At 42.6% G+C, this 18524-nt stretch overlaps 1 protein-coding gene across 1 annotated transcript in view; it reads left to right on the top strand.

Annotated features, from left to right (window-relative positions):
* The window catches only part of MTBP (MDM2 binding protein), a 192924-nt gene that overhangs the window by 54105 nt on the left and 120295 nt on the right, over nucleotides 1–18524 (top strand). The window contains exons 8-9 of the mRNA XM_069220682.1: nucleotides 10050–10184; nucleotides 11677–11771. Coding sequence (XP_069076783.1) covers nucleotides 10050–10184; nucleotides 11677–11771 — 230 coding nt within the window. The remainder of the gene's footprint in view (nucleotides 1–10049; nucleotides 10185–11676; nucleotides 11772–18524) is intronic.

The raw sequence follows: 18524 nt of genomic DNA on the forward strand, positions 1-18524 counted from the left end.
ACTTTTATGGATGGAGTATTCTGTCAAATGAAGAGTTTTTCACTGACTGATCATAGCACATGTTTTCTTTTGCCGACTTTCTTTCCTCTCTCAAAGTTTCCAGGTTGGGTTTAATGGTCCATCGTCTCTTCGTAATTTTCCATCTCACTACTTTGTTGTTGAGGACCCATTTACATTCTGTCTGGGTTGCTGCTTCCCTGTAAGGAATCATCAGGCAAGATGCCCGAGATTCCTGACACTTCTCTTAGCCATATATTTTTGAAATGCTGGTTCTGCCATTCAATACAAATCTTAAAGGGATGCTTCCACCTGTATTGGGCTGTCCGTTGTCTCACACACTGTCTCCCTGACCTAAATTATTTCCTCATAAGGAGTGTGATCACTGCAAATCCTCAATGATGGAGAACCGATGACTTCCCCCCCCCCCCCAAAAAAAATAAGCGGTTGTCCTGGTTTCTTGTTAGATCAAAAGTTGTGCTACCTGGTAATATCAGGTGGACTGGTTCCTTGTCATGTGGAGGATCTACCAACCCATGAGTGCAATAAAACTTGATTGGCTTGTCTTCATCTGCCCCAACACCTATCTCACGAGTTGCTGCGTAAAACTTTGTCTCTTTTCTTCTACTCTGTTGGGATGCCCATTGTTCCTTTGCAATCTGTTTTTAATGTCTTTAGGTTTTCTTGCATTATAATGTTCTTTTCCCAAAAGGTGATCTTTTCTCCTCTGAGGAATTCCAGTTCTTCCTCTCTGTCATCATTTGATTCCTGTAGAGCTGTGATACTCATTGTACCACCCAGATGGCCTCCTTGTGATCAGCTGCACTGGGCTGCTGTTTACATGACTGAGCACTAACATATAGAAAGATGTTAAACGGACAAGCATTTATTTACACTTTAACTGAAGTTAAGGAAAAGGAACATAAAGTGTCCTAGGGTGTGCCCCTCTTGTGGGACATTTTGGTGGAGATCTTTTTATGGACAGTCAAAGTGCGGTAAAGAAGTTAGTGGGTTTTGTGGGAATAGTTTACAATTGCCTGCAGAAATCACTAAGCTTCATATGTTATACATCATGTAGTGTTCTATGGCAAGGTTGTAAACAAATGGGCCAATTTAACATTAGTTGTTGGATGCACAAATAATCACCAGTGATTAAGCTTAGTGGGTTTTGGCTGCCATGTTAAAGTTGATGCAGAAAACAGTATCTTTGTTACTGGGACTTGTGTAATGAGATGCCAGTTTCTGTAGATATCCTAGGGTTTGAAAGTAAAGGGGATCTTGAATTTGTTCTTGGAGTCAACTGGTAGTCAGTAGTGTTACTTACAGAGGTGTAGGCACGTTGTGGCTGCAGGCTTTGTAGCTTCACAGTAAGATTCCTCACAAAAATATTACAGTAATCCAGGCTCGTCCAGGCCATATCTTGTCAGCTCCATTCTGTCATCAGTGTGGAGCAGTGGTGGAATTATTTAGGCGTAAGGAGAGCTGGAGATTTATACTCTGGACTTAAGCTTTGATTTCAGAAACAAACAAGATTTGAAAGTTCAAGTGTTGTCCCCAGATTCCTTACTTTCAAAGATATTGGAAGAGTGGTTCTGAGGCCTACGGGCCAGTTGCAGGATACAAAGTCGCACTTGGTTGCTTTGATGACCACAGCTGTGGTTTCAGCTCCTCTCCTGCAAATACTGATGTCATCAATCCGAAAGGTAAGTTGTTTAGGGACATTGTGATATTGGTTGAGTTTTCTAGTTTGTCGTGGAAGTGGATTTGCATATCGTGCATTTTCATTTGAATGTTTATGCAGTATGGATTTAGGAGTTGTGTCTTTAGGTAAACATATATATGAATAAAAGACACAAGAGGGCTGATTATTTGGGCCTACTGTGGGACAAACTGTGTGCAAATGATTTGGCTGATCCAGTCCTAATGTTTTGCTGCTGTTGGTCTGAAAAGGCTGGATCAGTCAAAGAGGAGCTCCAATTATTCTCACCCATTGCTCCAGACTTTCCTACAGAATTGTACGGCCAACTGCATTAAAAGTAGCAGATTGGACAAGGCGTGTTAGTGCCATCTTCCCCTTGTCCACAGCAGGGGATGATCTCCTGTCAAGTTTGCAAGGGCCCCCTTTTTAGTTGAAAAGTGGTATACCATGTACCCAAGGCCTGTACTTCAAATGCTACTAGTGGGTCTGCAGCACTGATTGCGTCACCCTCCTAAATAGCCTTTCAAACTTGTCTCAGGCCTGCCATTGCAGGGCCTGTGTGTGCAGTTTACTGCCACTTCTACTTGGCATTTAACACTACATGCCAAGCTGTACCCTCTCCTTTTATTACATATAAGTCACCCCTAAGGTAAGGCCTAAGTAACCCTAAGGGTGGGGTGTTATATAAGTAAAAGGTAGGAAATGTATCTTTATGTTTTACATGTCCTGATATTGACAAACCGCCTGTATTGTTTTTTTTACTACTGTGAGACCTACTCTATTCAAAGGTTAGCATTGCGAATTCCTTACAATACTTTAAAGCTGTAATTCCCAGTCAGAAGGGAGTATCTTTGTCATGTTTCATATCTTTGGAATAGTAATGATAAATGTTCTGTACTGGTGAAGTTGGATTTGAACACTTCTAATTTAAAAATGCATTTTTTTTTTTTTTTTTAAGTGGGCATTTTTCTTTACTTACTGCTCTGTGTTCCTGACAGCGTGTCTCCAGTACACTTCTGGGCTGGGCGACAGCTACATTTGTGCCACAAAACTCAACTGCATCTGCATACTGATGGGCCTTCCTAGGCAGGAAAGAAGGGAGGGGCTCACACTTACACTTCAAAGGGCAGTGGCCTGTCCCCTCAAAAAGGACTGATTTACCGTCCCTCATCCCCCAGCTAGACTGGCAGAGAGAACTTGGTTGAAAGGGATCCTTGTGCACTTCAGAGAGTTCCTTTGAAGTCATCCCCTACATCAGAGGTCCATTATTATGGATATAAGTACTGGGTCTCCGACCACCCCTCCCCCCCCTAAAATCAGCCACTGCGTGGGACTGTTAACCTGATGCTGCTGGCTTTACATCTGCATATTGCCAGAAGGACTGCTGTGCTGCCAGGCAAGACTGCCATTTTGTTAACTGCTTTGCTGACTGTTTGGTGTGCTGGCCTGCTCCCTGCTACCTTTTTGCTGTACCCCGAGTGTTCTCCAAGGGCTTGTTGGCTTGCCCCCTGTGCCTAAAAGTATCCGGGCCATCAAAGATTTTTACTGTACCAGCACTGCTGTGGGTCTCCAAGTTCAGCAGCTGAAACCTACCAAAAGTCTGCACTTTCTTCCTCCAAAGATAAGTGCTCCACTCTGGGAGGCCCAGTGCTATACTCTATAAGTCACCAATTGCTTCCAGCCACAAAGACCAGCACTCCGTGTCCATACGTCAGCACCCTGTAAGCGGATTATCCAGACAAGAGCGGTGCCTCTGGCTGTGTGCCAGGCAGATCAGCTGCATTTGTTCAATATCACCCCAGCCACTTTTGACAGAGCCGGAAACCAGCACTGTGCTGGCTCACCCCCTCCTCCCCCCTCCCCCCATCCACCCGTCCCCAGCACCCAGAACAGGTACTGGTTCACAACGGACCTCGGGGGTCCCTGCAGCTCCCCGCGCTCCCACTGACAATCTGCTAAGTCTTTCTTTGCAGCCCGGTTTCGAGAGACCATCTCAGGGTTTACTGTGTTTGTCCCCTCTAGTGATTGGTTGCCACCCAGTGGTGGTCATGTTGATTGACATTCTTCTGTTGTTTTACGTAAGGTAGTGGAAACCTGTTGGCGAGACCATAATTACCCGATCCAACACTAGTGATCCCTCAACACTCCAGAACTTGCAAACCCTGCCTTTTTACCTACTTTAAGCAAAACGGGAGTGTTCTTTCGACACTCACGAATTATTGAGCACTGTAAGTCCTGATATTCTTTAAATGTGCATATCTTGAAAAGTATATATTGTATTTTTATAATTTTGGTCTTGTTTTTGCTAATAATACACACTGCTATTGTGTGGAGTCTTTTTGTAGTGTTTCCGTTGTGTTAATGTGTGTGTTACACAAATATTTTACACATCGCCTCTTTAGATAAGCCTGACTGCACTGTGCCAAGCTACCAGAGACTGAGCACGGGTTGTTTTTTAGTGTGTACTTAGCTTACCCTGACTAAAGCAGTGGTTCCTGTCTGGCCTGGGTGCATAGCTCAGCCAACCAAGAATCCTATTTCTAACAGGTTGCTTTAGGCATATCCTTATTATACAATAGGCAGTATTTGCTAAATATTTCATTGGCCTGTGCATAGTATATGTTTAGCCTAACAAATCTTCGTGGCTCTTCTAAAGGTTTTGTTACAATATTTCAAATGCAGTTGTGGCAGGGTTGTCCTCTGCAGTGTACAACTTTTGCCATTGCTGTTGCAAGGTGCAGCAGGCATGTTTCAACTCTGTGAGTTTTCTTTTGAACCTTTTCATGGTCGCTTTAATACTCACTATGGATTTACAGGATTCTGCTGGCTCTATCCTAGCAAGAGTGGCTCATATATTTTGGTAGAGGTTCACAGGCAAGGGTTCGGGCTCTCCAGCGGAGGGCAGGTTAGTTTTTGTGGTTCTGTATGACTCAAACGTCTCTGATATTTTTTTTTTAATGTACCTGACCAGAGTGGGGGGGGGGGGAAATGTATTGCTGCAGCCAGTGACATTGGAGATTAGATTGGTCAGGTTAATGAATATGAAGTTGTGATCTGACAAGATTTGCGTTTGACTGTCAGGGTAGATGTTTCAATGTTTTGTGTGAATCCATGATCCAAATAATGACCAGCACTATACTGTGAAGCTCTTGCCACTTGTTCTTGAAGAACTTTATTATGTGTTCAGACTATGATCCAGTTCACATCATTAGGATTGTATGGGTTTGGGCAGATTGTGGAGCCTTGTAGACTGAAATTTCCTAAGAGGTCAGGGTAAAGCTGGGGTACAAACATAATAGATGAATGTTACGATGAAGGGCATATTTGGATTCCTGTAGCAGTAGGTAGCTATGGACCTGTTTGCTTCCTTTGCACAACAGTTAGGCAGCCTATTACTTTTATTTGCATCTCCCATCTGGTGTGGTACTCCACATCAATTGTGATTTCTTGTATAGTTTTCTCTGGATTTTTGTTTTATTGGTAGCCTTTGGAATTCCTCCTCGCCAGGCTGTTGGGTTTCTAATGAGAGTTCAAACTCATGGGTGCATTTGACCTTCTGCCGGGGCTGCAGTGCTTGCCACTATGTCTCTTCAAGCGTTGAAAAGTTCTGGATATCCCTGCTGTCATTTACCATCCCTTTCCCACCCTGTGAACTGCTGTTCCTTGACTGAGTTACGAGAGTGTCAGTGTTCCAGCCCTTCTTCTCAGATGGGAGATCACATTAGATAAATGGGTACCAAAGATAATCAAACTGTTCTTAGAAACATACTAACCATGATTCCTCACCTTGAGGATATTCCCAGGTGCTAGACTGGATCCGGAAGATTTTTCAGCATAGCCCTGGCACACCCGTAGGTGGCATTGAGCGGTTCCATGTCAACTCCGCTTTGCCCCAGGTGACGACTGTTTTTGTAGGCATTAATCACAAACACATATCTGTAAGAGATCCACACAAGGTCTGTCTCTGGTATGTAGGGTCACGACACAACTCCATGACATGATTGCATCTTTAGGCGATTGGAGATTACAGTGCCAGGCTATAAGTCACAGGCACTGAAGAAAGTCACATATGAGTCGCTCCCACTTGAAGTCTAGGACACAACCCATTTTGGGGCTTGTCCAGCGAGAGGCCATTATTGCATTCCAAGTCCTTGATTAGGTCAAAATCCAGGAAGAAACACAAGAAGTCCACACATGCCTCTTCCTAGCCTTGCCACCCTCCTGAGAAATTGTGAGGGTGTCCAAGTGCCCCACAGTGTCACTCTCAGGCCCCCCTATCGAGGAGCTGATTCTGAAGCACCCCAAATTTCAAGGTGTGTTGCAACACATCCACAGATGTAGGCATTTAGGGAGGCCATGGCCTGCATCTTTGGGACCCTACTAGCTCCCTCTGGCACACCTCTATGCCCCCTGGATCTGTGGAGGCCACCATCTATGCCTCTTGAAAACGCTTTTAGGTTCCGGGCTGACTCCACGCCCAGCACTGATTCATGCTGCACCCATGCAGGAAGAGGACATCAGTCTCACTCTTGCGCTCAGTCCCTAAGTGCCTGGCCCTCATACATCCTGAACTGATAGGACAGCACCTTTGCCTAGAGCCGAAGCTGGTGCTCCAACAATCGTCTGTTTCGGAGTCTGACCATAGCCTTTGGTGAAGATGGTTATAGTGGGGACAAATTCTCCCCACAACATGATGAATTTGTATATGGACTGGACCTTTAAGGAGCCAGAGTGTGAGGCACTTACACTGACACTGAGCTGGTCTCTTCCCCAGCCCTTCTACAGAGGAGTCCGCTTCATTTGACATGTTGAGTAAGTGGGAAGCTCAAGTATTATTTCTACAAATGTCTCCCGTTGAGATAAAAAAAAAAAAAAAAAAACAGAAGTATTACAACCCGGACAATCCTTATCTGATGCCCATACTGCCGTTCATTGAGAATCTGACTGACGCTCTCATGGGCTCTTGTACCGAACCCTGCTTGTGCTCACTTGTAACCAGAAGGGTGGCATGTTGCCACAGACCCACTTGATGTGCCCACCGCACTCTATACCTGAGAGCCTGGTACTACAGGCCTACGCTAGCAGGGTTATTCCCAATTCTTTTCTTACTAACCCCCTCCACACTCTAGACAAATAGGTAACAATAATTGAGAGGGGTTTGAGAAGAGGATGTTTTTTCTGCTCACTGTCAGGTCGGACAGAGCTAGCAGTTTGCCTTGAATGTACTCCAGTGCATTGTAGGATTCGGTTACGAAGATCTTACCAGCCATCCTGGAGCAATTTTTTGCCTATTTGACACAGAATGTTCAAGATGGCGAGGATGTAGGCAAGTGCATGATTGGATCTGGGGATACAACAGACTGCTTAGATAGAGCAGTTGGCACAAGTGTGGTACTCCGGCACCATGCACAAATGAAATCTAGGGGTTTCTTGGCTGATGCCTAGGCAGCTCTCATAGATTCACCTTTGCGGGTCGCTCCTCGCCCCAATCCATGACAAAACGATTAGCACTCTAATTCCATTCTCTCCATTGCTCTCTATCATGTTGTACATATTTTAATAAGGTACCAATAGAAATTGTTAGGGCCACTGAGTGGTTTGCATTGCCCCCAGTCATTGAGTACCAACAATTGAGTTGATTGTACTTCCATATAGTGTGCATTAACACTTCTTGTCCTTACTCTGTACATGTGTATTTATTTACTGTAATTAACTACTTTCACCATTATTCTTTGGCTTAAAGTCTAACTACTAATTATGGACCCAAATACTCCTTCGGGTACAGGATAATTGAAGTGTTGCACACCCTACGAAAATGTGTTAAAAATTACTGGTTATCTTCTTGTGTAAATTTGTTAATTAGTTCCTCCATCAGGAACCTCCTTAAATGTGCAGATTCACACTTTGCACCATTGTCTAGGTAACTGCTTAGTGTGGTCTAGTGGTCCCACGCTTGAGCTCCCTACGTGATCGTGTAACTCAACTTCCTCCTTGCTCATACTCCCATGTACCGTTATTTCAGCTGTTCTCATCAATGTTGGCATTGCTGTTAGCCGAGTAAGTGGATGGTGATTCAGTCCCGTTGCACGTTTCACTTTTCCATACTTTTGTATTTCTTCCTGACTATGGATTGGTATTTATTGTACATGGGCCAATTTGATTTGTTCCTGCCTCTGCCTCCTGCATCTGTTTGGCGCCTAATTATCATTAATTGGCTTAGTTTTTCCATCTACGAGGACTGCAACAGTGGGCAGTCTGCCTTCTTTCCCATGTGGTGCTTTGGACATGCTTGACCCTTTTGTTCGGGCTCATGTCCAAGAGGAAAGACGTTATCTCCTAATTTTCCTGTATTTCCCTCTTAGATTGACCTATTCACTAACCTCCCACTATGCATTTCCATATAGATTAATTACAAACCTGTGCAACTGTATGTTTTTAACTTAGCATTTTGGTCCTTTCATTTCAGCATAATAATGTATTTCTGCCTCTGTGTTATGCAGACCTAACACCACACTCTGCAGGACTGATTTGTTAATCTTCTTGTGTGAGTAACTGTACTCCCTTTGAGTTCAACCCCCCACCTCCCTATTCCTATTCCAATTTCACATGTTCTACATCCTACTTTGCAAGCGTTGTGCAACCATTCACCCTGTAGTTCCATTCTATTTATCAGGAACCCTCTAACCTTTGTGTTTTCTTCACTTTGATTTAGTTCAATTTGAACCAACCTCGTTGTTATTATTAACCAATTGTCCCCTTAAGTTCCTTTTTAAAGCACAGTGCTCTTCACTGCCCCCTTGTCCTGATGATGACCTTTTATTAACCTTGAGCTCAAAATACCGTCAACAATAGACAATACATAGTCTCTCTGACCTTCAATGCCAAATAATCTTTTTTAATCAAGATGTCACTTTTTCATGCAACGTTTTGGGTATTTCTATTTGACTGGTTGTCTTAAACTGTTTTTATTATTGCTTCTTATCTCTAGATGGATTAGCATCCCAATATTTTCTTTTCCAAATGGGAACACAGAGAACTGCGGGCTAACAATATTCCTTTCACTTTGGGCAATCCGTCCCTCTCCTAACATTCTTTGCCCCGCCTCCCTGCTTGCAGAAGGAGTTGAGACTCCATCTTTTGGACACCAAAGGAGTGTCCCATTTTTTCATCTATCCTACCACAGACCATTGAGTGGACAATAAGTTCTTTGTGGAGATCTCTGGGGCAAAGAAAGGCAGTACGGTGCATGAATGGACTTTGTCCAAGAGGGTAGTCCTTTGCATTAAGATCTGCTGTGCAACGGCCACGAAGAAATCTCTAGAAGTGTTGATGGATGCATTTCACCATGACAAAGGCTGCTATTACTGGTTAGCACGCAGAGTGCGTCTCCTGGATATTTGTCAGGCTGCAATGTGGGCATCAATGGACATGTTGCCAAAGCTCTACTTCCCTCACAGCCAGGTACAACTGGAAGGGCATTTTGTCAGTTCGGTCCTGCAGGGCTTTTTGGTATGTGTCAGTCCCATCATCTTGGGTAGGTACTGCTTTGGTCTCTGTTTTAAAGATGAGGAATCTGCAGTTAGAAGTATACACTAGAAGGAAACTTTACTTTTCTAACTGCAGATTCCCCACTGCCCTCCTGCTTCCTCATTGTGTGGAATGGAGCCTTTTCCATCTAAAAGGTCTCAAATTAGAGATTTGCAGACTGGCACTAGCAATTACTTTTTGGGCTTTGTTTCTGAGCGTGTGGGCAATATTCAGAAAGAAACTGACATCAGTGGCTTCAGTCGTCACTTCCGGATGGAGCACAGTCGACATGGAGCTGCGTGACTCCCCCTTGTAAGGCACAGGGGCTGTGCTGGAAAATCTTTTGGATCCAGTCTGGAACCTGGGCATTTTCTAAAGGTGAGGAATATGTGGTTAGAGTATCAACTAGAAAGAGTGTTACCAAAGGTAAGTAACTTTTTCTTTTAGAATGTGTTCACATCATTATGGAGCATGGCAAGATGCAGTGTTTGATTAGATTACATTGCTGACCTGTGACCATATTTCCCCATATTTATATTTTTATATATGATCCTCCTGTCCCCTAACGAAATGTTAATATCACAGGCAGGTGCCTTACAGACTTTTTGTGATTTGGACTGTAGTGGTTTAGAATACTTCTAAGTCCTCATCGTATAATCATTTATGAAAGATAGCTTAACTGAAGAGTTGGTACAGGACAGTAAAATTTATTTTTTATTATGCATGTGCAAAAGGCTCCTTGTAAGCACATATTGCATGTTATTAATTTGCCAGGATAACAATGGTGATGTATTTGAAGTGTTTTCTTATTGTGTTTCTTCTTGAGTTTGGATCTGAAATTAAGTTTCCTGAATTCTGCTTAAGAAGCTCAATAAAGAACAATTACAGCACACTACATGAAATCATAAGATCATTCACAAAGGATGATAAACATCTAAAGAAGTTGAGCACATTACCCGAGGTAAGGGGCCGATATTTTTCCTTTCATTGAGTACTTCTACTTTAAATGTGCCTGTCAGACCTTCACCAAACTTGTCTGCTTTGGTTGCAAAGATCTGCATCTGTGAACCCTTTAAACCATCCCACATGTTAAGATGCCTAATGATACTGTACACACGTTTCAGCTGAGTTTCACACTTTAATTCTTTCTTCATTTTATTTAGCCTAAAATGTAATGTTGCAAATGTATTGAGCTTTGAGTTATCAATTTAAGGCATTGATTGGCATGAGTGGTCAGTCGTATTTTTCCGTCCTAGCCTTTACTGTGAGTTATGGTGCTTTTTACAGTAGCATGTCATCCATATTCTCTTTATAGATTTTTAATTGTTTGTTTATTTAAAATGTCTCTGTAGCACAATTCTACCCCAAGAAGTGTTCACTTTGCAAACAACAAATATTTAAGACTGTGTCTCAGGAGTGCATTAAAAACTACATTTATCTTTCAAAAATATAAATAAATGCCAGAAGAGTGTGTAGGTTGATGGTGGCTCACATTGAAAGAGATCACCATGCACTATGACTTCTGTCAAACATTCAGGGTTGTTGAGGTCAAACTTTAAGAAAAACGTTAACACTTGCTAAATATTTGTTGTCTTTATTTCAGTTTGAATTTAAGTAGTGTGTGTATGTATATATGTATGTGTGTGTGTGTATATATATATATATATATATATATATATATATGTATGTGTGTATATATATATATTTAATGTGTATGTATTTTAACTATCCCTTTTAATCTAAAGGGGTTTCACTAAATAGGCTTGGGTTTGATTTTTGAGTCTGGGGCTGGTTTCTACGCCTTATCTCTGTGTGGACGAGTGTGTTGGCCAATAGCTGATGATGGAGTTTAGGTTGCCGTCGATGAAGCTCAATGACTGCATATCTTTCAGACAGGCAGACCTTGCAGTGCGTTCAACAAGCAGGTCTTGTGACCCCGTCTGATGGAAAGTGCATCAGAGATTCAAAAAATAATATCATGGAGAAGCAGGTGGTGATCTTGTGACCATTGGTGTGCGTTTATTATGGAGTTTTGTGTTTATATTCATTCATACCTGTTATTGCTTTTGCACTGGGCTGAGCATTTAACAGTAATTTGAGTTCAAATATTATGTTGTACTGTATGTCAGTTTGTATGTTTGGAGAGGTCCAATGTTCAACTAAATGAGCACTAAGTTTACAATAATGTGAGACATAAACTCAATTTTATTACTTTGATTCAATTTTTAATAGACATTGAATATAGAAATTTAGGAGCTTTAGAAATTTTAGAGACTAGCTTATAGGTACCCCAACTGTTTGAGGTCATCTTGCTCTAAATGTCATTACTACAGTTTACAATGAATGTTTAGAGTTCTACTTTGTTTTTTGGTATCGCAAATATCATTAACAAATATGAATAAATGAAAATGTTTAGACAATTCTTGTAACCAAATACTTTTATGTCTTTGAAGGTATTCCATTATTACAGTCCTGTTTTACAGTTTGTGCAGATGGTGGTGGTTCAGGAACTCCCTCAGTACATCATTTCGGACCTTGAATTTGAACTGTATCCTTTAATTTCACAGCATATTTTACCCACATAAATGCACTGCAAATAAAGCAAAATAGGGATTTTGGGGGGATCTATCCAGCAAAATCTATTGTAGAAAGGATAAGATCTGATGATAATGTATACAACACTCTATCCTCTCCACCGCTTCCTTATGGCTTTTTTGTGGTTTAAGCCCAAAATATAGGCCCAGGAAGCAGTGGGTGTCCATGCTTTTACTGCAGAACACTGCTTTGATTTGCACTATTACACATAAAAAGTTAAATAAAGTATTAATCAAGGACTCTTTTAAAAGATGTTCTCTTCTAGTGCCATAATGTTCAAAATATATTTGGAGCTTGTTGACCATTTTGGTGCGATATACCTGTTTTGTGGTATGTAAAAATATGATGTAATGACTAAGTTGCTGACCTTGGAAGCTAAAGAACAGGGTTCTAAACCCGTCATCTGTACCAAAAAAGTGTGACACATCCTTCCAGGCCACAAATTGTAAATGTGAGTGCCCCTTTGTTTTTCCGTGAGGCTGAAAAATATAAGGCCCCTATACTGTTCTCTCCAGAGGTGACGAAACTGAAGTTTGTCACCTGAGTTGGTGTGCTTCAGGGTGAATAGTGGGCCTTTGATTCCATGGTCACTGACCTTCCTACCATAGGTGTCTAATAGAGAGGAAGACAATAGGCCTTGAAGCCTTGTTTACTTTCTCTTTTTTCCACACTCAGTTTCACCTCTCAGTTGCAAATATGACGTTTGTGAAGGTTCATGATAGCAAAAAATGGCCTTCCCAGTGATGGCATCCACAATCAACAGGAGCATGAAAACTCCAGGAGGGAGAAAAATGAAATTCCTCTGAGATTAATTGTTTACTTCCTGTAGTTGCTGTGCTTGAACCCTCCGCGGCAAATTTGAATTTACCTTTGCCAAATGTAAGATCTGGGACCATTCCTGCGATTATAGCAAGGATGGTTAGCGAGGATTTCACTCACAAAGTGCTCCAAGACTGTTTAGCTGAAGCTAGTTGAGTTTCAGCTAAGCAGTCTTGGAGCACTATACGAGTGACAGCTCTGTTTATAGCGTAAACCACAATTAGTCCAACACAGGAAAACACCCTTATTCTGGGCCCAAGCAGGCACTCTACCAATTCTCCTGTGGAGCTCTTTAAGCACTGAATTGTCTGCCGTCGGGCTTTCAAATCGTGGCTATAAAAGAACAAAAGACTACAGTGCTTTACTGGAAGTAACTCTGAAAGTACCAATGGTAATTGAAGGCGTATTCCATGTAGATTCTGAATGGATTGCAGCATGATCCCTGACCTCATAGAAAGTGGCTATGTAATGGCAGGTTGTCCTTTGCAGGCATTAAAAGGCCATAGTCTCCTCAGCACCATTCAGGAGAGTGGTGACATGCTGGCACAAAAACAGCAGTCACAATTCTTTTCTCATTTGCCCTACAACTGATTCATACTGTTGATGTCTGCATCCCTCCCCTCCCGTCCTTAAGATGACTGTAAGCGCTACACAACCAATCTCTGAGGAGAGGGCAAAGCTCACGCCACGGAGCACCCAGCATGCCAGTATGTCAGTCAGGCCATGTGTTTTAGGAAGCCAATGGAGCTCAGCGCCCTATCAAGTACTGTTGCAATTATATGTTAGTCCATCCTCCATTCTCTTTGCCCATCCATTACATGTTCTTGTAACCTAGCCTCTACTACACTCATGAAATCATACTACATATAGTGCCTCGTGTAAGAGAAATTGCTGTTACAATAAAAACATACCATGACACTTTATTTTTAAATTGTATTTTAAGTCTTTATTTGATAAAGAATCAAACAAACATCTAAGTCTGGCTGACTCATGAGCATTACCTGGTAATCAAACTAGGAAATCCTTTAATATAGCAGGAAAGTGGGAAGTTTGTTGCTACCTTATTAGTTTCTCACATGGTGTTGGGTTTTTGTAAAATGAGGGTAACATGTGGAAAGAAACCTCACTAAGGTGTAATTGTAGAAAGTGCCCCTTTTTGACATGGTCACCCCCACTTTTTGCCTGGTACATGATGCAAGTTTGACTTGAAGTGCATTGGGTTTCTGCTATCAAGGCCCCCAGTGCCAGATCTCCTTTCCTAAAACTGTTATTTGTTCCCCAATTGCCAATACTTCTGGCACCTCTACGAGTCCCTAGTAAAGGGTACCCCAGTTACCTCGGGTGTGGGCACCAAAGAGGTCTCCAAGGGCCGCAGCATGTATTGTCACCCCAGGGACCCCTCACCTCGCCTATGCAGGCTGCCATTGCACTTCCCTAAACACACCTAAATTAATTATTTAGGTGAGCCCCTGGAAACAGGAAATCCAATTCCTGCTGACCTACGAAGAAGGAGGACTCTCAAAACACAAAAAACTAAGACTGAGTAATAATACTGACTTGCCACCAGCCCTGCTGGCCTGTCTGCTGTTTTTGCCGAATTGTGCCAAAGTCTTCTTGTTCTGCATGCTGTTATGCCTCCAAACGTCTGGGAGGCTGCCTGCCTTCATCAAAGACCCAGGAACTCCATGGTGCAGCGGAGCTGCTTCCGTGCATCCTGCAGGCACCCCAAGACACGTGAGAGAGGACTCTGGACTGCCAAAACCTGACATCGGAAAGGACCACTGCACCTGTGCGGCCTAGCCGGAGCTGAAGTAGGCCAGTGGTGCCAGCGTGGTCCCTGGCCCTTAAGAGACTAAGCCCACCTTGGATATGCCCACTGTGGAATCACCGACGCCTCCTGCAGCCTCTGTTTGCAGGCCCCCTCGCCTGCGAGTGCTCCTGGTGACGAAAATCCAATGCCTCAAGACACAGCTGCACCCATTGCCCCTGACCCATGGAGAAGAGAACCTAAGGTGTCTCCATGTCCCAGAGCATCGTGAGAGCTGAGCTCACTTGCTGGTTCAGCCCGAAATGGCCTCTCAGTCCAAACCTCCAGGCTCTTTTTAACCTGACTGATCCCCATTGACTAACACTGGGCACCCCACTCTGCATTGCACCTCTGCACCCAGCTGCCACAGTGCCGCCCGGTGTGGCCTTGGTCCTTGCCCCGTACTTACCTTAAGTCCAGGAGATTGGCCCCGTAAGTCGGTGTACTACACCTGTATGCTGTATTTATTTTTCCTCTGTAGGATAACATTGCCGCCTCTGAAAAATGCAGTGTTGACTTCCAAAACCCAAAAGTATTTCTCTTGCAAAATGTACTTACCTGATCGTATTGATTCTGGTGCCTAAATATATATATAAAGATATGTGTTCTTTTTATAAATTGGTGTGCATTGGAGTCGTGTGCATCAATTATTGACTGTGTGTATTTGCAGATGTCTAACACTCCTCTCTGATAAGCCTAAGGCTATTCGACAACATTACTCCCTAAACAGAGCACCATGCGATTGCTAGAGCAGGCCCCTATCCACTAGTAAGGAAACCCCTGGACTCTTTGTACGGTATACCCCGGTTTGATATACCATATAAAGACCTAGCTTCCTACAGTAATAGACATGTTTTATTTGAAATGATGTTGCGCTTTCTTGATAAAGTCATAAAATATTGTAAAAAACATTACATAACCACCAAAACACTTTTCTGTGTTTTAGAATGTCCAACTACTGGTTGTCATAACACTAAACAGCAGATGATGGGCACTAGAGTGTTTAGTTAGCATGGATCTATAAAAATCTGAGAAGTGAAAAGTGTGTGTGTGTGTGTGTGTGTGTGTGTGTGTAGGTATATATATTATTTTTTGCAGAAGTGCACATGGTAGCAGAAAAAGATCAGGGAGAGGGTGAATGGTTATATGAGGTTTAAGAAGTCTTTTGATGAAGGAGTGAGGCTTTGTGAAGGAGAGAAGCTGTGTTGTGGGAAAGTTGATGGTCCATGCAGAAGGGTTTCAATATGGCCCGGTCTCTTATGGGAGCAAGTGATAGGAGGCCATATGGGGCCTAAAACTCTGGCCTAGTCTGAGTAAATGTGTCTCCTGAGATCTGAATGTGCTGTGGCCTTAGTGACAAGCAGCATTCCCAGAAAGAAGAATTTTAAAGGCCAGCCCTGATGTGATTGTCGACTGCACTTAATTTCTTTTTGAAAGAAGAAGGAAGCAAAGGAAAAATTGTACTTTAGTGGTGGGACACAAGAAGAAGTATTTATGCATATGAACGGTGAAACTAAAAGGCCTGTCAGAGATGACCACCAAGGTTCCTGGCATTATCCACCGGAGAGGGGATGGATGAGTGTTCAAATTGAGACCCACTAGGCATTAGAGCACATGGTTCTGCTGTTCCCATAAACTTCGTTTTGTTGTACTTTAGGCAGAGAGCTGTGACAGAACATATACCTTCTTTGAACATAATCTGATGGTATGTCCTATTCTCAATTAGCAGGCATATAACTGTGTGTCATCTGCATGAGCAAATATTGCCAGTTTGATAGGTAGTATTAAGTGGGCCAGAAACGCCACGTACATTTTAGCAGACTATGGCCTTGAGGCACCCCACAAATCAGGTTTTTGCTTTCTGAAATGAGTGGAGGGTTAAAGGCAGCTTGTAAAAGGTTTATTAGGATCGCTTGCTACACGCCCAAGCTTTGGCTCTTACGCTAGCTTTCTAGAAGCGATCTTAAGACTGGATCAAACATGGCTAAAGGTGTAATAGCAATATGTTTTCAGACTGACAGTTGGATGTTGACAAGCTCTTCTGTAATCTTAGAGTGGAAGGCAGTAAAGCTATAGACCTAATTATAGGTCATCAGACATGAATCTACCTTAGGGTTTTTAAGCCTTTTGTCCTGGCAGAGGGAACTGAGTCCCTCATATAAAGAAAGATTGCAAATCGGAGTTGATAGATGAGGTTATGCAGAAAGTTCAATGGTATTCTGGCCCACAGGACAGGGGTCCAGTGGTGAAACCCTGTTAATGGATTTAATGTTTGTCAAAATAGCCTCATTTGAAACAAAAGAAGCGTGGAAAAAAAAACCACTAGAATAAAGCTCCAGGTAAAGCACTGTGGCGGGGAAAGCAAGCTGTGGGAGCAAAGAGTATATAAATGATGCAGAAAACAACTTAGTTTTTTTTTCAGAGTGGAAGATATGCATTGCTGGTCAAAAACCACTCTAGCGTTTTTCAGCAAATTTTTATATTGCAGTTTTACTAAGTACTCATCTTTATGTTCCAGGGGCTTACAGTGTTTTTTGGCTGCAGTCCATTCTGATGAAAATTTAACCTCCACCTTATCGAAGATAATGAACTGCAGGGCAGAAAAAGATTAATATGACTAATGATATCAAGCAACATTTTAAGATGTGTTGTGAGATTTTTGTCTGCAGTCGTTGCGTGAATCACTTCCTGTAGAAAAGAGGTTGGAAGAAGGTTGTGAAAGTATAAATTATGGCCAGGAATCTTGCAGCAGACCCTCAGGCAGCGGAAGGTGTTGCCAGTGCCTAGAGCATGTGCCTAGGGATCCTGCCAAACACAGTAGCATGATGGCGGCACCAGGCAAGAAGCTGAGAGCAAGTGATGGCAAGCTTGTCATGATTGGAAAAAGATCAGATCAATCCTATGACCATGCTGGTGAGTAGGGCTCGGTCACAAACTGAGTCCGGGCTAATGCAGAGCATGTCCCCTAGACCTTGGTGCCTTCCGTGTTCATTTAGTTGTCTTCCCAGATATTAAAGTCACAGGACCAACAGATTAGCAAAATATTGTCAGAGTGGAGCGTGGTAGACCCTGATAAAAGTTACAAGACCTCAGCCAAGACCCCGGGTATTGCAGCAAGAGAAGTTTTACAGACAGAAAACTAGAGCAGCATTTCTGTCAAACCAAGAGATGGGAAGATTTGTCACTGCTATGCTGCAGTTGAAAATGACTGGAGATAGAGGGGCACATAAAAGAATATCTGGCGCAAAAGGCTCCTTTATCAAGATTCCCATGACGAATAAAACATATCCACACTGATGCAGTAATGAGGAAGCATTTTACAATACTGGAAAGGCCCAAATGTGTCCTGTCCTTTGTGGCAGTTTGGAGCAAGTGTTTCTAGTGAAAGAAATGGAGCTCTCAAGAAATATTGGGTGGCGCGACCAGCATATTGAAACCTGGTGAATGCTCAAAATTCACTTTCTATCTAAGCCACATTAATAGGTAAGATGTCACTGACGAGTTTGCCTTTCCTGTGCCATTGGCACACGCATTGCATGCATCTGCTGCATGAGTGTCTGCTACCCTTATGAGCATCAGCTGCTCGGAGCCTGTTGTAGAGGCAGCAGGATATGTTGAGCACCGATGTGCTGGGCAGGTAATCTACGAAAGTAAGACCTGCTCAATTGGTAGAACCATAATCTGCTAGAAGGACAGGCACATTAGGTAAAATCAATGAAAATCACACACCCAAAAAAATGGAACACAAATTAAATTAAAAACATTGCAGCCTATGAATTAACAAAAGATCCTAAAATAAATTGAAATCAGGTTGTGAACCAAAGACCACTGTAGGAAATGATTGTTAAATCATGCTAACTGCACAGCTTATAATTAGTCACTGAGCTAGCAGAACATAATATCTTGCGAAATAACAGCTTCAACAACCATGGTTCATTATCTTGGCTTTCAGCCTCTTACTGTGCCTTGCAATCCTAAATACCCTTGCATCACTAGGACCATTTCACATGCCTTTTCCAAACCTTTACATTGGCTCAAATTACATTCCTCTGTCACAAATCTTTGTCTTTATTTGTATGC

The sequence above is a fragment of the Pleurodeles waltl genome, chromosome 2_2, assembly GCF_031143425.1.
Source record: "Pleurodeles waltl isolate 20211129_DDA chromosome 2_2, aPleWal1.hap1.20221129, whole genome shotgun sequence".
Lineage (NCBI taxonomy): Eukaryota > Metazoa > Chordata > Amphibia > Caudata > Salamandridae > Pleurodeles > Pleurodeles waltl.